This window comes from Cygnus olor, chromosome Z, assembly GCF_009769625.2.
Source record: "Cygnus olor isolate bCygOlo1 chromosome Z, bCygOlo1.pri.v2, whole genome shotgun sequence".
Taxonomy (NCBI): Eukaryota; Metazoa; Chordata; class Aves; order Anseriformes; family Anatidae; genus Cygnus; species Cygnus olor.
Window position 1 is genome coordinate 22,400,583 of NC_049198.1, and position 21,975 is coordinate 22,422,557.

The window sequence follows — 21,975 nt, forward strand, 5'->3', positions numbered from 1 at the left end:
AAGAGGAAGATCCAAAAGCTTGAATTTTATGCTATTTGATAACCTTCAGTGAGCCCTAGATACATTAAATCTTTTGATTTTTTAAAATCCCTCCAAGTTTTGAAGTTCAATATTACCATAAGGCACTGATTTCTTCTATTTAATGATATATAAGAAAGCTACTTCTACAAAAGAGTTTAAGTGCAGGGCACTAATAACTAAAACGGCTTGCTATTACGACAACATCTAAATTTGCTACTTCGGTAAAGTGTATAGAGAACATGCCTCCGGTTCTTGCTTCTGACTGAGAAATTTAATAAAAGAAAATTGTTTTAAAACCTTGCTACATCAGTGTGAGAATACTATAGGGTAACTTTTTGGAAAATCCTTCACACTAAAGTCTGGGATGTTGTATTGTTTCTGTGGTGGTGTTCTAAAGAACTCTGTTCAGACCCTTCTAATGCTTAATATGTTTCTCTCACTGTGTTGTAAATTAAATTATCCTATATTGTCATTTCAGCAAACCTGTGATCTTGAAAATGTAAAGCCTGAAACAAAACGGTATCTAGAAAAATCGGTTCAAGTGGGAAAAAGAAATGGACTCCATCTTCCTAAAGAAGTGCAGAATGTAAATATATTTCTTAGTTTATAAAGTAATGGGGACAAATTGTTGAAGGGGTAAAATTATGATTGTGTTCTAAGCATATATTTGAACTTTGTGTCTTTGGACCTGCATAATAACCACTCTAATCTTAACTGTTCTTAGTTCCATATCCATCCTTTAAACTTCCATCATTTTAAGTTTTCAAAATTAGTTTGTTAGACTCTGACTGTACTCAGTAGATAGAATTGGAATGCATCATCACTTTTAAGCTTTTGTTTTGTTTTGTTTTACTCCAGATGTCTGTCTGGAAGAGAAGACGCAGCTATTTTAATTTCAAATATCAACCATTGGTGTAAAATGAGTCCAAGAGTTTTGCATTTTGACTAAAAAAATGAGGTAACTTAGAGGGAGTACTAAGAATCTTGACCCCATTAAGGGAGGATTTACTCGAGCATATAAAAGCACTTGTCTCTTCTGAAAATGATGAAGTAAAATTGTCAGCATTTGAGATGCTGGTGTAATTTTCATTAAATTCCAAGCTGATGTTATGTAACAATCTAGATTTGTGACTCTTGGATAGACTTCCTTCTTTGTTGAAAATAATCATTCTTAATTCACATTCTAGAGTTAGTAGGAATATTATTTAGTGTGTATTTGCATTACTTAAATGGCAACCAATATCTTTGAAGGAATTTTTAAATACTTTATAAGGAGATAATAGCTGAGCTACATTTAAGTAAAATCTTGACTAATGATGCCAAATTTTTCATTTGTTTTCTGTTCTTGTTACTGTTGATTACTATGTTCATGTGAACTTACCTGTAAGAAGTAGAGTCGTGCTATAAAATACATTAAAAAATGGTTCAGGTAGGTCAATATCAGCATTTTTAAAAAGGATTTGGAATGCTTTTGTCTTGTATGGCTATTCTCTTTTTTGTCATATCTGTACTCCATTCAAATAAGTGCTTTTCAACAAGTTGCATCCATTTTTAGTCCTTTGATTCTCAGTGATTTTAGAGGTTTTCTTTACACTTAAAATTTCAAATTAAATAAAATAATTGAATGTTAGCACATTCTGCTCAGTGAACTTGTTTACATGCTCAGTCCTCTCAGAGTTGAAAAGAAATCTGAGATGTTGTTAGAGCAACATACCCAACCTAGGATTCGTTGGCAACAGGATTGCTCAAGACCAAAATAAAGGTAAAACTGAGCCTGAGGGAGAGTGAAGTATGATACTACCTGCAGTGTATTACTTGGCCAATGCTAGTACTCACTGTAGACTAGTAGAGCAATCTAGAAGAAAAAAGAATCTAGAAAAAAGATCTAGAAGATTTTTTAGTTATCTAGACTAGTTTTCTACTAGTCTACAGTAGTCTACAATATTCTTTCTAGATAACTAGAAAAATTAAATTCTGTTCATATGGAGGGTGGTAATTGTCAATTCATTTTTTTTTTCCACTAAGTTAAGTTTATACCCAATACAGGAAATAAAGACAATGAAGAAAAAGCTGAGTGAGCTGTGTATAGACTTTAACAAGAACCTGAATGAGGAAAACACATATCTTGTATTTTCTAAGGAAGAACTTGGTGAGTACCATGCATGTTCCTTCCATTTCTTCAGCCTTCCAGTTTTACTTGAGCAATCTTTTTTTGGTCCACTGAATGATCAAATGAAATTCTGGCTGTATTCCAGTCTTTTCTGTTTCTTTTTGAATTCTTCCCCAAAGTAAGCTTGAAATTACTCTTTGCAAGTGTTTAAGATTTCTTCATAGACTTGTGCTTCCTGAAGTGTTTTGCCTTGCATGAAGTGAACATATCTGCCTTACTGTTTTTTCCATACCATTACTCATCACTGCTTCTTTTGTCAGTTCTCCACTATCATAATACCCCACTGGGTATTACGTTCATTAAAATTATTTGAAAAAGTTTTCTGTCGTGCAAGAAATTAAGGCACTTAAGTGATTTAAACTGATCTAGAGGTCATAGAATCACAGAATGGTTTGTGTTGGAAGCGACCTTAAAGATCTCCCAGTAACAAGTCCCTGCCCTGGGCAGGGACGCCTCCCACCAGACCAGGTTGCCCAAAGCCCCATCCAGCCTGGCCTTGAGCACTTCCAGGGATGGGGTGTCCACACCTTCTCTGGGCACCTTGTTGCAGTGCCTCACTACCCTCTGGGTGAAGAAATATCTAATATTCAATGTCACATTTTTCATGTGACAGAGGATTTAGGGATTCAGTTTCTGGAGGGCATAGCATAAGATGTACTTTAATAACACGATTTTTTTTTCTTTTTAAATTTTAATCTATTCTTGTCTGGTAGCCTTACATTTATTTCTATTTTCTTCACCAGTAAAGTGTTTCAAAATGTATTTTGCTTGGCTTAGCAATCATTAGCAAATAATGTTATTTAAAAATTGTTAGCAAAAAGAAGTGTTGTATTTCTGATGCAGGCAGAACAAATACAATAATGTAACAGACAAGGGAGTGGTCTAGTTAATTCTAGTAAACATTGTTTATTAAATTGTATTCTATAGAAGGCCTTCCTGATGACTTTATTAACAGTTTAGAGAAGACTGAGGAAGACAATTACAAAGTTACTTTAAAGTATCCCCACTATTTTCCTGTTATGAAGAAGTGTTACATTTCAGAAACCAGGAGAAAAATGGAATCTGCCTTTAACACCAGATGCAAAGAGGTATGTCATAAATTGACTTTTCTGCAGGGTAATGACAGAGCTGAAAAATGGAGCTGGACATTCAGATGTTAGATTTGAGCTCTGTATTTTGTCTAGCGCTATGAAATGAAAACTTACCAGTATGATCTCTAATATTTCCTTGCTCCAATTTATTCTGATGTCTAAAGAGGAAGTTGTGTGCCTATGTATGTATCTTAAAATATCAGTGGTGCTGTTAACAGAAGTAGGATTTTGGCAACCTGCCACATTTTCCTACAGTGTTCTGTAACTACTTGCTGGCACTTTCTTCCCAGAGAAGTCTGGCTGAGTATGGCTTCTATACTACTTCCTATTCTTCAGAATAACAGTGTTTATTTGAGCATGTGTTTTAATTATGAAATGCAAGTGATTAAATATAAAATTAATGCACAGCATCTTGAGGACATCTTTAACTAGATGTTAAAAATTTCTAATTTTTATACAAGATTCATTTAGTTATCTGAAAAATAGCTGGTAATGTACCTTATAGAAAAAAGAAATAATTTCACAAATAATTCATTTGATACTGATGATACCTGCTCGGCACCTAGATAGGTACAAAAATAATGAAAAGGCTAGAAAGGATAGAAGAACTGTCATTTAGCAGGCAATTGTACCAACCATTAGAGAATAAAGGCAGATTTGTGCTTTTGTACTTGAAATGCTGGAAAATGTGAAGAGCACAAGATAAGATAAAATGGTACCAAGAACTGAACGCTGTAAGTCAGCAGAATTAAAGGGGTATGCTGTTATAACCGTGGGACAATCTTCAAACCTAGTCAATTATACGTACCCTGAAAAAAAAATCTCTTCCTTTTTTTTTTTTTTCTGAGAAATCTCACTTTTCTAGAAATGGAAATTAACACAATTATGTTTTAAGCCTCTCAGAGATCCTCCACCTTATCTATGTCAGTGCCTGGGGCTTTTGTGTTTCAGATCCTTTTCTCTGACTGCTATTGTCAGAATGGCAAAAGAGGGAAATTTGCAAACAAGGTTTGAAGATAGCACAATGGCTTTGCAGTCTGTCTTAACCACTAACAAGCAATTAAGCATTTTGTCAGACGTGTCCCTGTTATCTTTTACATTTAAATGGTCAATAAAGAAAATAAACTCTTTGCAACAGTCAAAGGTTTGTTACGCTCAGAAGAAATGGTATATTGTTTGATTAATTGAAACAGATTAATTATAGTAAGGAATGTAATGACTCTGACTAGAAAACTGGACATCTAGCAGCTTGCAGTTAAGTGCTGTGACTATAAAAAATTACAAAGATCTAGCTAAACTTATGATATTCTATATTTATGTCTCAAAGTGTCTCATTGTAAATGTGTGCTGTTCCTTATGGTTACAAGTATTTTTCATACAGTCATTCAATAACATAGTTTTCTTGGTTTCACTTCACAAACTTGCCTCCTTTCTTTTTTAGGAGAACACAAAAATTCTTCAGCAATTGCTTCCACTAAGGGCAAAAGTAGCACAACTGCTTGGTTATAATACGCATGCCAACTTTGTCCTGGAGGTAAACACTGCGAAGAGCACAGATAACGTAACAACTTTCTTAGGTTTGTTCTTATTTATAAACAATACTCTTATATTTGGAATGGCAACATGGCTCCTTAGCCAAGATAATTTAAATACATAATTCGTCATAGTGTCTGTCATGTTTAGGTGGAAAAGGAACTGCCTGTTGCCTCTGTTCTGGCCATAGCTGTACAAATAGAATTGCCCCAAGACAGGGAAGCATAAAATAAAAATCTGAAAACATCTGCTTTGTGACAGTCAGTATAGGCAAACTGTAGTGTCTTTCCCTGCCCCCAAATGCAGTTATCCTATTTTGGAACCAGAATAACGTGTGCAGCCTAAGCATATTCTCTCAGTTCAAGAGGCTGCATAACATTTGCAGCTTTTCATTACCTTAGGTTAGCTGCGGTTTTTTATGCCTATGTAGCCTTAGTGTCTCTTTCTGTCCACTGATATAACTGCATTAAGTATAATAAAAGATTCAAGTATATGATGATGCAGCTTCCATGAGCTGTATAAAAAATTATATATCTGCAGTGTCTTGATTTCTTTGAAGACAAAAGCCCTTTACTGCAATTCTATTTGAAACCTGAAATATTTCGAAAATTTTAATGGCACAGATCTGTATAGTTATCCTGTTCACTTCAGTGGGCCCATTTTGTGCACAGAGTTAACCTCTGCACTCCAGAATTATACAGTTTCACAGAATAGTATGTGTTCCTTTGTTAATGTGTCCTAACACCAGTTAGTCCTTTTGGTGAAGAGGATTGTATTTATATATTGTATAAATCAGCGGCCCCAAAATTATTTAGTACAGCAATAAAGTGTTTGGTGGTATTGTTTTTTGTTTTCCTATGTGTTTATACAACAATAGAGAGGTTTAAATGCACCTCTTCCTTTACCTGTAATTCTGTCACATTTCTCATGTTATTGTGAGTTCAGCTCCATATTTATCAATACCAATTATCCGCATATTTGTCAATGAACCTATGCTTAGTTTTGATTTATAATTGTTAAAATCACTTCTTTTTTAAGTGCAGTGAAAATATTTTGAACCCTTTCTGCTATGTTTTTGTAATTCTAAATGGACGTATGTAGTATTTTTTTTAATTATTTGTTTGGAAGCTGACACTTCAAAATTTAGTAGTTATTGTTGTAACTTTAACTTATTACAAGAACATGTATATTTCTATTCAAAAATATTGTGTTTCCTGGTTACTGTGGTAGAGGTAGAATGTCCGTCAAATTAATTGTCATCTTTAATTTATTTTTTTTGATATATATTCAGATACAAGCATAACAGCATGATTTGCTGTGCTTTGTTCATATATATTATCATAGAATCATAGAATATCCCGAGTTGGAAGGGACCCATAAGGATCATCAAGTCCAACTCCTGGCACCGCACAGGTCTGCCCAAAAGTTTAGACCATGTGACTAAGTGCACAGTCCAATCGCTTCTTAAATTCAGACAGGCTTGGTGCAGTGACTACTTCCCTGGGGAGCCTGTTCCAGTGTGTGACCACCCTCTCGGTGAAGAACCTCTTCCTGATGTCCAGCCTAAACTTCTCCTGCCTCAGTTTAACACCGTTCCCACAGGTCCTGTCACTGGTGATAACGGAGAATAGGTCACCTGCCTCTCCACTCCCCCTCGCGAGGAAGTTGTAGGCTGCGATGAGGTCCCCCATCAGCCGCCTCTTCTCCAGGCTGAACAGGCCCAGTGACCTCAGCCGCTCCTCATATGTCTTCCGCTCTAGACCCTTCACCATCTTCGTTGCCCTCCTCTGGACACTCTCCAACAGTTTCATGTCCTTTTTGTACTGTGGTGCACAGAACTGCACACAGTACTCGAGGTGAGGCTGCACCAGCGCAGAGTAGAGCGGGACAATCCCTTCCCTTGACCGACTAGCAATGCCGTGCTTGATGCACCCCAGGATACGGTTGGCCCTCCTGGCTGCCAGGGCACACTGCTGGCTCATATTCAACTTGCTGTCAACCACAACCCCCAGATCCCTCTCTGCGGGGCTGCTCTCCAGCATCTCATTGCCCAGTCTGTACGTATAGCCAGGGTTGCCCCGTCCCAGGTGCAGGACCCGGCACTTGCTTTTGTTAAACTTCATGCGGTTGGTGATCGCCCAGCTCTCCAATCTGTCCAGATCTCTCTGCAAGGCCTTTCCACCCTCATCCGAGTCCACAACTCCTCCAGGTTTGGTGTTGTCGGCAGATTTGCTCAAAACACCTTCTAGTCTGACATCCAAATCATTTATAAAAACATTGAAGAGGACTGGCCCTAAAATGGAGCCTTGAGGGATCCCACTAGTGACCATCCGCCAGCCAGATGTGGCCCCATTTACCACAAGCCTTTGAGCCCTGCCTGTCAGCCAATTGCTCACCCATCGTATGATGCTTTTGTTTAGGTGTATGCTGGACATTTTGTCCAGTAGGATCCTATGGGAAACCGTGTCACCAGCTTTGCTGAAGTCCAAAAAGATCACATCAGCTGGTTTCCCTTGATCGACTAGATGGGTGATCTTATCATAAAAGGAAATCAATTTTGTTAGGCAGGACCTACCCCTCATGAACCCATGTTGGCTGGGACCAATGACTGCATTGTCCCCCAGGTGCGCTTCAGTAACTTCAAGGATCATTCTCTCCATAATTTTACCAGGCACTGACGTGAGACTGACAGGCCTGTAATTGCTAGGGTCTTCTTTCTTACCCTTCTTGAAAATTGGCATAACATTTGCCAGCTTCCAGTCCAATGGGACCTCTCCAGATTCCCAAGATCATTGAAAAATAATTGAGAGAGGTCCCGCGATGTCATCAGCCAGCTCTTTAACCACCCTGGGATGAATCCCATCCGGACCCATGGACTTGTATGGATCCAGGTGGAGCAGCAAATCCCGCACACGTTCAGGGTCAGTTGGGAGTTTGTCATTCCCACCGTCATGGTCCTCCAGCTCACGGTACCCTGGGTCCCGAAACCCATCATCAGTGTTGAAGACAGAGGCGAAGAAGGCGTTAAACGTCTCTGCTTTGCCTGTGTCATTGTCTGTGAGGAGACCCTCCCCATCTAGTAGCAGACCTATGTTTTCTTTGGTTCTCCTTTTTCTGTTCACATATCTAAAAAAAAAAACTTTTTTATTGTCTCCCACAGACATGGCCAGCTTCAACTCTAGTTGGGCTTTGGCCACATGAATTTTCTCCCTACAAACACAAACAGCATCCCTGTATTCCTTCCTTGTCGCCTGACCTTCCTTCCAGCAGCCGTACACTTTCTTTTTTCGCCTAAGCTCCAGTAGAAGTTCCCTGGTCAGCCAGGCCGGCCTTCTGCCCCACTTGCTTGACTTCCGATATTTTGGAATTGCCTGATCTTGTGCTTTTAGGAGGCAGTGCTTAAAGATTGACCAGCACTGATGGACGCCAATGCCTTCAAAAGCAGTTTCCCAGGGGACCTTGCTGACTAGTTCCCTGAGCAGCCTGAAGTCTGCTTTCCCCATATCCAGGGCTAAAGTTTTGGTGACAGTTTTCCTTCTGTCACCATAAATTCTAGACTCAACCACTTCATGGTCACTATGACCGAGATGGCCGCCAGTTGCCACGTCTCCCACAAGACCCTCTCTGTTCTCCAGCAACAGATCTAGGAGGGCACCTTTCCTAGTTGGCTCATATTCGTGTTTTCAATCAATGTTCATAAGCTGATCTTATGGCTAGGAGGAAAAACATTCTGTCTTATGACATATTCTGAATTTAGCATAATTTGAGCTGCAAACTGTTAGTATTTATCAATCATGTAAATGCATTTAGCGCTTTAGAGCCTTTCTAGAAATAGGAGAGGCAATACCTAAATTTTACTCTCTATATACCAATAGTGACCATTAACCTGAATTCATAAGGAAAAGTGTTCGGTAGTCCAGAAATGCTAAGAATAACATAAATATTGCATGTACTGTATGAGAGCTTCAATAAGCTTAATAATTTTATATTAAATATATTGCTTTCACAGTGCTATGACCCTTTCTTGTCCAAGAGAAGCTATATTGGATAAAACTGATACTTGGTAGGAGAGTAGCTAGCTGTCATATAGGCAAGAACTCTTTGGTCTCTTGCTTTTTAATAGGACCTTAGCTAGAAATAGGTCAGAATCCGTTTTGAAAAGTCCTTGAAAAAATGGTGTTTGAATTTTGTGTTATGCTTCAGTAACTAATAGTAGTTGTAGTCTTTAGCTGCTTCTGCAGAAACACATCAAGAGAACTGAGATTACGTGAGGTAAAACACAAGCTTTCTGGCAAATGCGTCAAGTGTTTCTTTCCATTTCTGGTGTCTTTGAATAGGTCTAAAATTTCCCCGAACCCTTCATAGTACTGCTAGGCCTATGCAGATTTGTGTATTATTTATAACATGCCTGCATTAAAACTCATTAAGACAAGAAAGCAGCTTGCTTGCTGTTTGTTAATCAACAAATAGAAAACTCTATAATGCACTTTTAGGCATGTGCTTAAAGTTATACTGTATAAACCTGAGTGTGTTTTGCAGGAATATACATTATGGTAAGGAATGCACAAGTTGATTCAAAGGCAATCTTTTTTTCAGATGATTTGAGTAAAAAGCTAAAGCCATTGGTTGAGAAGGAAAGAGAATTCATTCTAGATTTGAAGAAAAAGGAGTGTAAAGAAAGAAACTTTGATTATGATGGAAGAATCAATGCATGGGATCTTCATTATTATATGAACAAAACAGAAGAGCTGAAGTACTCTATAGATCAAGAGAAGCTGAAAGAATATTTCCCAGTTGAGGCTGTTACAGAAGGCTTACTGAATATTTACCAGAATCTGCTTGGACTTGTGTTTGAGCGAGTAGAAAGTGCACATGTTTGGCACGACAGTGTTACTCTTTATACAGTAAAGGACAACTCAACAGGAGAAATGTTAGGGCAGTTCTATTTGGACCTCTACCCCAGGTAATTATCGCCTAGTGTTTTATGTATGTGCTTAAAATGGAATTCAACTTAGTGGGTTGCTGGTGTAGGTGAAATTAAATGCATTTGGAAGTAAATATTTGTCCCACTGGTAAGGCTACTACTGTGTTCATAAAGTTGTCCTCTGGACTGTTCTGGACTGTTTTCAGATGGTTTACTTTTTTTTTTTTTTTTTTTTTGCATTACAACTTTGTTCATCTTCTGTAGTATTACTGACTAGTCAGTCGTTCATCATTTTTCCTTCATGGACTTTTCTCCTTCCCAACTGTAATACCATGTTTGATTTTTCATTTATGCTGAACTATTACTTTGGTCTGTTCAGATCAGTTATACTCCTATCTGCCAAGCATTTAAGTTTCTCCCAGCTCCTCTTTAAACTTTATATGCATATTTTGTAGCCAGTTCTGCCTTCAGACTGCTAATGAAAGTGTCAAATAGCTCAGGACCAAGAATAGATTCCTGTTGAGCACACCTTGAAATGTACTTCCAGCTTGATCACCGTAGCTCTTCTTTAGCTGTTCACGGCATCATTTCTGTTCATAAGAGATTAGGAGACTAGGATAATTGGACAAGATTTATTCTTAGGTATGATTTTTTGACTATTTCTCACTGTTTTTTAATTATTTTTCAGCAATTTGTAAATGTCATTTTTTAATATAAATTGATTTAAGGCTTCTCTGGGTAAAGAAGGTTAAGTGAGTGAATACATTAGTACATAAATTGGTACATTAAAAATAGGCATGAGTTTTCTTCTTCACTTGTTTTTCTGTTCTCCCCTTTATGCATATCATGAATTTCTGAAGACATTTGTTAATAAGACTTTTCTGCCTTCACTACCCCATTAACCACTTAGGTTTAGGGCAGAAGTTTCAAAATCAGTCTTATTTAAACTTGGGTCACACTGAAGATACAGTAAACTGTATTCTTTTGTCTTCTGTAATGAAAGAGAAGTTATTGCTTCAGAGGATAGAACATAGTCCTAGAGTTTGTGACTAGTTTAAAATAGAATTGGTGTCTAAAGTGTGTATTCTTCCAGCATTTGAGTAAAAATCAGATTCTTGTAAGTGCTTCTGGGAATCTTAAACTAGTGTGATTTAAACACTTAAGTTTTTTCCCCCTTATGTTCTTAACAGGATCTTAAGCTTAGTTACTCTTAGGAGTCATGAGCCAACTTTTATATGATCATCCTAATGAAAAGACACAATTTTTTCACGTAAAGCTTTAAAGAGACACCAGCTCATTGTCATTGTTCCTGAGTAGGCCTTTCCATTCTGGTGAGCAGACTTGTGATTTCCAGATATTTTCTGATATATTTTCTTGTACAGAGAAGGAAAGTATGGACATGCAGCATGCTTTGGTCTGCAACCTGGCTGTCTTCTCTCTGATGGAAGCAGAATGATGTCTGTAGCTGCTCTGGTAACCAACTTCACAAAACCAGCATTAGATCGCCCATCATTGCTGCGACATGATGAAGTAAAGACTTACTTCCATGAATTTGGTCATGTAATGCATCAGATATGCGCACAGGTCAGTGGTGTTTCAGTTCCAGTATAAGCCTTCCTTCTTTCTGCACTGTCTCTTAGCAAGGTATAAGTTTATTTTGGTGGTTTCTATTTTAGTAAACTATATATGCATTTTTTGGTTATTTTTTTAAGTGACCTTTTTTTTTTTAAATTTCCATTTAAAACTACAGCAGTGAATATAACTTTTGAAAAACATTTTTAGAAGAATGCATACCTTTGCGTGTGCAACATGAGGGTACCAGTGACAAGTAAATAGATCCATGCAAAAAATAAAGTGGGTACTTGGTGGTGACTTCTGTTACTACAGCTGTCAGATGGCTTTTTGTTACTCCTACTAGCATGCTAGATATTAGAAACAAAAAGCTTGCTGTCCCCAAGAGTGTAAATGATTTGTGAATCCGTGTAGTTATGCCCTTAACTCCAGCACTTTTGCATTTGGTACTCTTGAAAGCTATCATTCTTCCTTTCAAAAGCATAAGCAAGTCTTGCCTGAGCTATTATATTTTCTGCTCCCCCATGTGACAGTCGGCATTCTCACTGTGACCAGAATTAAGTGAAGCTAGTCAGCAGATTCTGCATCAAGATGCAAATAAAGTTATAAAATACCTGGTTTCATTTTTACTTGCCTCTGTCAGATTCAATTTTAAATGTTGAATTTTTTGTAGGCCTAATGAAAATGTTATGTTTCAGAGAGAGGGGCAAGTCTCTTGTGTTCATTCACCAATTCACGTCATTATCCACCAAATCCAAACTTTGTGTAGTGTTGCAGTGGTCTTTATAAAGTAGTACCAAATCAAAAAATCAGAGGAGTACAGTACACATTAAATTTTAATTTTTGACCTCAATTCCAAAGCCTAGGACTGCAAAATAAAGAAACATATATAAAAATCCCTATATTAAATCTAGAATTAAAGAAATGGTGCTCAAGCAAACTGAGGAACAAGTAGCTATAAATATTTTTGCATCATATTGGAAGTAGGAATTTGAGGAAAACATGATCATCCTCTCACAAAGACAGTTGTTTCTCAGCTCAGAAATTGAGAAATTAAACCAATTCTTTCTTTTTGACTACCCGGAAGATGTTTATAAATGAGACATGTTCAGCATTAGTGCAAAATTTTGGTAGCTAACAAGGAGGTGCCTGGGTGTTGCAGAGCCCCTTCTTGGCAACCCATCCAACAACTCAAATGCATATGTATTACTCCACTTGCTATGGAATTCCACATAACCCAGCGAGGCTTTTTTTTTTTTTGATTGTGTCTCTCGCTGCTGTGCTGCCTTGTGTGTGTGCAGCTACTGTGCTTGCTTCTGTTGTATTTTATGTAAATCATTTAATGGACTAGTATAAACACCTGCAGATATCTTCTCAGTCCCACATTTGAACATCCTGTCCTCTGGGATTTGCATGTATAAAGCAGTATCTTGTTTCATATGCTTATTTGTTTAAGCATGTTAAAACTTGACTTTTAAAGGGTAAAGAGGGATCTGGCTGAGTGGGAATCTGTGAGCATCTGATAAAGGTCAGCTTTTGGAGGACATTACTCCTTCTGATGTGTTGGGGTCAGCTGGAAAGTGAGATATCAGGGCGGGGATGGATCTTTTTATGGTGTTAGAGAAAGAGCTAATCAAGAGCCTGAGTCAAATATTTTTTTATTAACATGGTACAGTTACATATGGGTAAATGAAGGTATCTGGTGTCCAACAAACTCTTGCACTCCTGCCTTTAGTCTATCCACTTCTATCACACTCTGCTTGTGGGCATCTATTCCCCGGTGGAATATGTACACCCCTTGAGAGTGCGGTTGGGAAACTGAGAGTTCTTTTTTTCTTTTGGCACTTGGAGTGTTTTATTAGACTGTTGCTGAAAAGGAAAAATTGGGTTGGCAAGAGGAGATAAAGTTATTACAAGTCAGGTTGAGAGTGAGACAAAATAATTCTGTTGGTATTTGAACATGTGTCTTTCAAAAGTGACTATCTTTTTTTTAGAAATATTTTGGGTTTAGAACATATTTTTATGAAGATGTTTAACTGCATGAAACCTTTCTTCAAAATTAATATCTGGTGTGTGCTTTAAACATGAAATGATTGACAATAGTAAAGTGAAATAAAATAAATTAAAAAGCTCTAATGTGCTTGGCTTTCAGAATGAAGATTCTTCTCTCAGTAAATGAGTGTCAGATTTGGAGACCTTTCATGACTAAAGCTGCTAGAGTTCATTTATTTCTGGCCATGAATTACTGACTCAAAAACTGCAATAAGTTAACTATATGCCTTATGAATGAAGACAGTTGTTAGGAAAAAGCTTAAAAGGAAAAGTTGGTCAAGTAAAATCTTTGAATGAGTACATTAGACTGTAATACAATAAACAATTTTACAAGAGTATAATTGGAGTTTATTTTCTACTTTGGGGTAATATAAGACAGTTCTATAACAATTTACAAATTATGTCATTGTCATAATTCAGCATGAAAACTTTTGTACTTCTGTCAAAACCTAAGAAGTGAAATGAGTAATACTAAGAAAATTGAAGTAGAGAATCAATAACAGAGAATGCAGTAAATAACTACTGAATAATCTATTTTGTTGCTTTTTAGTAGTCTTGTATATGAATTTATGCCCTCCTTTCTTTAAATACCATTTTTTTAATGAAATTATTCCTTTTCCTGTGATTAACACTTCAATTTCAGTCTCTGAAAGTTTATATTATTCTAGAAACCCTGGTTTCTAATTTCATTTAATACAACGGCTTTTCCTTTCAGACTGATTTTGCAAGGTTTAGTGGAACTAATGTGGAAACAGACTTTGTAGAAGTACCTTCACAAATGTTTGAGAACTGGGTGTGGGAAAAAGAACCACTACAACAAATGTCAAGACATTATAAAGATGAGAGCCATGTTGCAGACGCTCTCCTTGAGAAACTTGCTGCCTCTAGACTGGCTAATACAGGTATCTCTCCCTTCTCTTTCACCCAGTATATGTATAAAAATATATAATTAAAAAAACTAGTGGGAAATTTAACACAATATCCTCTGTAAAACGTAACAAACCAGTTACTTCTTTTCTGTGTGTATGCTATCACTGTCAGTGCCAATAAGAATTAAGTGAGCACTTCAAAAAGTTTTTTGGATTAATAATTTCTGGTTTTATTTGCTTGGGTACAACCATTAATAAAAGCTATGATGACAGATACCACTGTATACAGGAACAGCAGCAGCTCTGGTTTTCCAGGCTATCCAAAGGACTAAAATATCTGTATGTTTTTGTCTATGTGACTTTTTCTTACGTAGCAAATTCTCTTATTCAATATTTTGGGTTTCCATTGTTTTTCCATTTTTCATTTTCCCAGGGCAGACACTGTGCATTAATACAGAAGTATCAGATTTTCTGCATGTATATTTTACATTTCACTTGCACGAGACTTGACAGACATGAAAGTTGCTTGCAAGTATACTCAACATGTGTAACATATCCCATACAAAAGCACTGTAGCCTTTCATTGCTCAAACAGCCTCTGAACTTCTGAATCCAGAACACTTCATTCAGAATACATCCAGTCCATGGTCCCCACCTTCCCAGTAGGCATGTTGCCTTCCCAAACCAAGGTTCTGATTCTCTTCTCTTTCTACATCTCATACCACCTTACCTCTATCTCCAAATCAAGACCATAATCCAATGTCATTGCCATCATCTCATTGTCATTCTTACCACTCTGTCCCTGTAAACAGGGCTCCCCTGAAATCATAGCCGTAACCATTTATGGTACAATATATGTCATCAAGGCACTGCTTCCCTATCCTGAACAAGAAGTGCCTGTCTTTCCATCTTGTACAGGCACTGTAGCTGCGTGAGAATTTCCTCTGGAAAGAGGTTCATATCTTTTAGCTTCTTCAAAATAGCAGAGCCTAAAGCAGCAGCAGTTCTTGCTACTCTTTGAGGTGTCTTAGTTAATGTCATTAGGTATACTTACCATCATCTGTGCAAGCCCTGAATGAAATGGTATACTGAAATTGAAGACAGCTAAGAACACAATTTTAAATACTGAAATTTGCTTTTAAAGTACCTGCTTGAATTAGTTCTTGATCTGTAAGGAAAGTAACATTTGAAAATATGGAGCTTGTAATGACAATTCCTTTACTAAAAATATCTATTTTTTTTTAACTGAAGCATTCAGATGGAAATGTTTTATAGCTAAAATTCTAATAATTTAGAATGTAGGTTGAGATCTTTGAACGAAAGGTGCTAAAGAAACTCCAGCTACTTTGACGTTAGATAATCAAATATTCTTATTCAATTAGGTCATTTAACCCTCCGTCAAATTGTTTTGAGCAAGGTCGACCAGGCACTCCACACAAAGCCATCTCTTGACCCAGCAGATGAATATGCCAAATACTGTATGGAGATTCTGGGAATTCCCGCAACTCCAGGTATATCTGTATGAAACTTCTGTGCAGCATGTCCTAATGCTTTATTTAAACATGCTTTCCTTTCCCAATAATGCTTGGCATACAAAACAAAACAAAACAAACAAACAAATAAAAACCAACAAACCACCAAGTTGTTGTTTGTAAAAGAAGTTGTTTGTTGATTGTACTTTATGAAGCTGAAATAATTACTTTGAAACTTAGTCTGATCTTAATGATCTCTTCTGAAGGAAGATGAAGGTAAATATAAAGCGATACTTTCTCAGGTTATATTTTAGAGTGGCATGATGTGAATATCACATTAGATGTTCTGATATATTTGCGTTGGTTGTGCAACTAAATTGAAATAAAATTTCCTTTTTAATCACCAGAATATGGCAGTATTTCTGGAGGTGTACTCAGACCCTCTATGTTAGAAGTTTCAAATTAGTTGATACAAATTCCTTATTAATTTCTTCTTAAAGTTGATGCACTTTGTACATCAAAAAAGTGACTGCATTTGATTTAAATTAATTAATGTGAACCTACTTTTCAAGGCACAAACATGCCAGCTACTTTTGGACATCTGGCTGGTGGTTATGATGGCCAGTACTATGGATATCTGTGGAGTGAAGTGTTTTCCATGGACATCTTTTACAGCTGCTTTAAGCAAGAAGGCATAATGAATCCAAAGGTACATGGTAAATACTTTCTACTAAAAGACTCTTATTTACTGAAGACTCTTGTTGTTCTTGTTTAAAGCCACAATTTATTACAATTATGATCCATTGGGATAACATCTCAAGTACTTCTACTCTACCTCTCTCTGGTGGTTTTAGGCAGCTGAACACCACAACTGCTCTCTCACTCCCCTTCCTTAGATGAGGAGGGGAAGAAGTAAAGGAAAGAACAACTCACGGGTTGAGATAAGGATGATTTAATTAAAGGAAAAAAGAAATAATTATTAGGGAAAGATTGTTATTAATTAAACAAATTGACTAAACAATTTAACTAAACAATTAACAATTTAACTAAAGGGTGAAAAAAGAGGGAAAGCGGAAAAGGGAAGGGGAAAGGGAAAACTAAACAAAACAGGTAAAGGCTATGTGGAAGTGCAGAGGAAAGAAATTACTCTCTACTTCCCACAAATGAGTGATGCTTGACCACGTCCTTGAAGCAGGGCCTCAACGCACATAGCCGGTGTTCAGGAGGAGGACAGACGTTTTCACAACGAGAGCCCACCCCACCCCTCTTCTTCCTTTTTCCACCTTTTATTGCTGAGTGTGACATCATATGGTATGGAATATCCCTTTAGTTAGTTTAGGTCAGCTGCCCTGGTGATGTTTCTTTTCTCATATTTTTGCCCACCCCTTAGGAGGGTTAGAGAGAGTCCTGATGCTGTGCCAGCACTGCTCAGCAGCGGACACAACACTGGTGTGATACCACTGCTGTTCTAGCTACAAGTGCAGAGCACAGCACTGTATGGGCTGCTGCAGGGAAAGTCAACATCCCAGCCAGACCCAGTACACCGTCAAGTTCAGATCAACAGAAAAAAGTGTTATATTAATAATTGCTTTTGAACATCATTGAAATTTCGGACAGAACTTGGATTTTAATACAGTTATTATACAGGGTCATATTTTTTTATGACTTTTAAGACATTGCACTGCATTGATTGACACATACTTCTTTAATGTCAAAAAGAAAAAACATACTTCTTCATTGTAAGTACAGATGCATATTCTGCTATGAAAGCTGTATGATAATTGTGCTCTATTTCAATGAATGGTGCCTCAAGTGTGTGGAATTTTTATATAGCTATTATTTAGAAAATTGAAGTTATGCCGCTCTTTCACAGCACAGCATAACTCACAATTTTTTTCCTCCTTAGTTTTTCTCCCAAATGACTTTGGAATCATTGATGGGTTTTAGATTTACTGGGCTTTTTTTTACTGTTGTGTAATTCTTCAGCCTTTTCTGCCTCTGGCACGAAGGAAGGACAGCTAATAATGTGATTAGTTGCCCTGCCAATTCTGGCACTTTTTTATTTTTCAGGCATAGTATTAGACGTGTGACTGAAGATGCTGCATCTCTGTTATGGCAAAGACCTTCTGGTTTTCCTGCCTCCCTTAACTGTCTTCTGGATTCAGCAGCCAGCACTAGTTCTTCCCTTCAGTAAATGTACATACGAGAAAAGTAAAGGAGAGAGTAGAAAGTACTCAGCTTCCCTATTCCTCTCTGGAATTTGCTTTGATTCCTTCCTTTCCTAATCACAGCAACCAGTACTTCTAGAAATGTCTCTCCCTCTAGAGGGTGGAGAAAGAAAATAGAATTAGACTGTGAGCTGGACAAAGAGAGACATCCCAAGAGGAGAGATGGGGTAGAGGCCAGAAAACTCTGGCAGTGATTAGGTGAGTAAGGACTGTGGAAAGAGAGGTTTTATGAAGACAGGAAGTAAACTGAAGAGTTTGGGAAGAGAGATGACTAAAGGTTGTCAAGGTTGATTTTGAAGTGCTCGGGATTAATAACATGCGCATGTGACAATAAGCACTCCTGCTTATTTGATTGGAAGGGTCTCACTCATAAATAAAAGCATGGCCACACGTGTATATCTTGCTCCCTCTTTTACATGCGTGCACACACATTGCTTGGGTGTTCACATAACTTCAGAAGGATCTCTGGAGATTTGCCCTCCCTCTTCAGAACAATACCATCTTCTTAAATTGGTTCTCTTTTAACTTGTTACTTATACTTGCATTCCATGTAAGTGTAATACAGTTCCACAGGATGGGACAGACAATCTTATGTAAACAAATGCTAGACACCAGTAAGATTTTTGTAGTTGTATTTCATTTTATCTAGATTTAGACTAGTTTTTAGAACAGCAGGAAAGGAGAACAGTTATGGTATTATGACTAGCACTCTTAGAAATTTGGCTTACCTCTTCCTGTTAGAATAAACGTCTCTTCCTGTTTTGAGCAACAGTTATAGAAACTAGTTTAAGTGACTGTATCTATAACAATTCTTCAACAAACACTTAACTTTAGCATTGTTAATTGTCACACTCCTCAGTTCTTGCACGTTATCTGAAATTATCTCTGGTCTCTCTAGAATTGAGAATTCTGCTTACCAGAGACACAACAGCAAAGGATCACATTTACTCAAATAACACTTTTAAACTAAAAGGAACAATATAATCTATTCTGCTAATGTTCAGGAAACAAACACAAATACCAAAATATTAGCAATGTTCAGTGACGTATTATCTCTTTTATTTTATTTTTTTCCATGTGTACTCTCAGGCAATGCGATTAGTAATGCAGTTAAGTTATGGAAGTCTGTCAGTTAAAAAGACCTATGCTTTTTACTGTTTTTACAGTAGCAATCAGGAAACAGTGTAGTCCTGTAATCTCATAGCTTTGACGTGTGGGGGAAGTATATGTGTGTGTATACAGTGACTGAAAGGACGAACATTGTTTTCTTCAATATTAAGAGTATCTAGGACTTTTACATGAAAAAATACTGTTTTCTCATGGATTCTTATGTCTGAGGCCCCAAATTCTCCAGATACTTTCTTCAAAAGATGACATCTTGTTAAGAACGTCTAAATTTACTGCTGTCTCAGAAGCTTTTAGATCGTTCCTTTTAAAGGAATCTTTTCCTTCTGAAGTAATAATGTTTCTTACTGAAAATGTAAGTAGAGTTAAGTTCTCATTACTTCAATATATTTTAATGGGGAAATTCTATGTGTATATATATATGTATATATATATATTATATATTGCTATGCACATAAAATGTTTATATGTGCCATGTTATTCCTCAGTGTTATGTTTATTTGTCTCTGAAGTATCATCTCTGTTCTTGAAACAGAGATTAAAGAAAGAGAAATCATCAGTTAAGAGAGAATGAATGTTAAGGTTCTCTTTGCCTGCCTGTCAGTCATGTTATGCCCTTGAAGAATGTCTTCCAGAACTTTGACAAGTTGTGTGATTTTAACTTCTAGAACAGTGTAAAACCACAAGAAAAAGGATTTCCTAGGGAATAGGTTAAATTTCTCCTGTCTTGAGTTCTTCCAGCAGATCTAAGTTATATTTGTGGTATATTCTGTTTTGGTACTAAGAAAATCTGGACAGAGAAGACATGTTCAGACTTTTACATACACAACAGGTACAGAAAAATGGCAGTTTACAAGATAAGAAATACTAACATTCTGCTTTACCTTTTATCAGGCTGGAATGAAATACAGAAATCTTATTTTGAAACCTGGAGGATCTTTGGATGGGATGGATATGCTTCAAAATTTCTTGGATCGTAAACCAAGCCAGAGAGCTTTCCTGTTGAGTAAGGGACTATGTGTTCAGTAAAATTATGGTTTCTCTGTAATGGCATATAAGTATGGAATGAGCTGGAAATGTCAGTGTGTTTCACATCTTAACTATGTATCACTTTAGGCAAATCGGGTTGCTTTTTCATGATTTTTTAAATGTATAAATAAAAATGTGATTTTTAAATTGCACAGGACTACAAAATTCAACACAACAGGGAAAAAAAATAATTCTGAGATGTGCTGAAGCTGAGAAATTTGGATGGTAATTTTTTTCTGGAATTAACGTGAGATAATGCTAATCAGCATGGGGATTTGATGCCTTGTTTCTCTTTTAATAGATGCACTTAAACTGTCTTGTGATTGAATTTCAAAACTGGGGATAAAAAGAACACTACCAGCAATAAAAAAAAAAAAAAATTAATTTATATTCTGTATTATTCTCTTGTATTTATGGCTCACAAATGTTTTTGATGGAGTGGAACTGTGTTTGATTTCATCATGATTTGGGTTCAGTCTAGCTTTATGAAAAATTTCAAGACTGAGAACCTGTGCCAGACAGCTTTACAGCAGACATACTTGTGTAATACTTTTACATTTCATTCTGATGCATGCTAAATTCTTGTATTATTTATAAATTTATATGGTATAGCTTAAAAAAAAAAAAAAAGCCAACTATAATCTGAGCTACATAGAGGATAACCATTCAGAATATGACCTTTTCAGTTCTCCCAATGCTTTTTATTTTTTGTTGATGATCTCAAATCAGATCTTTGTTAGGTCTTTGTTTTCCCAGCTATACCATCACTGGCACTAAAAAGTTATATACTATAGCAATTATAATGGTTTTGGTTGGTTTGTGAAAATTTTTGAGATATGTATAAGGAAAGTTGCGTCCCCAGTGGGAACGGTAAAAGTCAACACAAGATTTTCTTATTGGGCCTTTCCAGTCTGGCATGCAGAAGTGCTACAAAACAACTTCATAGATTTGATGGTTTCAGCTATGGGAGTGGGAAAGTAATCGAGGAATTATTTTGAAGTTTTTCTGCAAGATCATGCCAATTCTTACACCACTAAAACAAAATTGCTAGTTGAACTGCACTTTTCTTGTCTTTAGATGTAATACCTTACTTTGGGTTTGGTATTGCAACATTTTTTATGATCAAACTTTAACTTTGGTTACTAGCTAATATATTTTAGACATTTGATTCATAGCTGTAAACATGGTTGGTATTTATTTATTTGTTCAAACACAAAGTAAGAAAATATGCCTGGTAAACTCAAAAGACTCCTTCCTCTTTTTTCTAGCAAAAGAAAACTGAAAGCATTCACTTTAGGTCAAATCTATGTGTTTGAGAAAAATAACAACGGTTGTTAATGTTCACTTGAAACTTTTTTGTGTTTTTCTTTTAAAGCATTTAAGCTGAGTAAAGCAGAAGAACTTCATTGGTTTCTACTTATTTTTTGTTCCAAGATCGAATATTTGACAGGACTTATTTCTGAACCACACTAGTTATGGATGTGAAGAAACACAGAAGTTTTTAGCCAAAACATACTAATTTTGTAGTTTCACCAAAGCACATAATTAAGTCAGTTCTAACTCTCATAATCAGTTTCAGTTTTAGACTCCAGTTCTGCAGTGTCAAGGAAAAGTGATACATGAAAATCACATATATGAGAACCTCTTGAACAGTATTCAGAACAGCTATACAGGAAAGCTAAAGAAACTGGTGGGTGCAAGATCATAAAACCTGTAAATTTAGCCTATATGAATCTTCTTTACAGTTGGAATGCATTTGGAAGTATTTTACTTTATTTTTAAACAAGCTTTTAAAATTATTGCAAATCCTGTCATCTTTTTTTTCCCATTCACCCTTTAATGATAGTTCCAATGAACTAAAATGTAAGAAGTTGTTTAGAGATACTATC

General features: G+C 36.5%; 1 protein-coding gene across 3 annotated transcripts in view; it reads left to right on the top strand.

Moving 5' to 3' along the window:
* NLN (neurolysin) overlaps window positions 1–21,491 on the top strand; it is a 39,913-nt gene extending 18,422 nt beyond the window's left edge. For 2 of the 3 annotated variants that reach the window (XM_040540698.1, XM_040540700.1), the window contains 10 exons: window positions 500–607; window positions 2,068–2,170; window positions 3,119–3,279; window positions 4,724–4,859; window positions 9,412–9,778; window positions 11,122–11,323; window positions 14,079–14,265; window positions 15,615–15,743; window positions 16,277–16,413; window positions 19,952–21,491. In XM_040540698.1, coding sequence (XP_040396632.1) covers window positions 500–607; window positions 2,068–2,170; window positions 3,119–3,279; window positions 4,724–4,859; window positions 9,412–9,778; window positions 11,122–11,323; window positions 14,079–14,265; window positions 15,615–15,743; window positions 16,277–16,413; window positions 19,952–20,086 — 1,665 coding nt within the window. In that variant the 3' untranslated portion in view covers window positions 20,087–21,491. Of the gene's footprint in view, window positions 1–499; window positions 608–2,067; window positions 2,171–3,118; window positions 3,280–4,723; window positions 4,860–9,411; window positions 9,779–11,121; window positions 11,324–14,078; window positions 14,266–15,614; window positions 15,744–16,276; window positions 16,421–19,951 lie in introns of all 3 variants that reach the window. The other variant, XM_040540699.1, reaches the window with a different exon arrangement.
* Window positions 21,492–21,975: the final 484 nt, after the last annotated feature.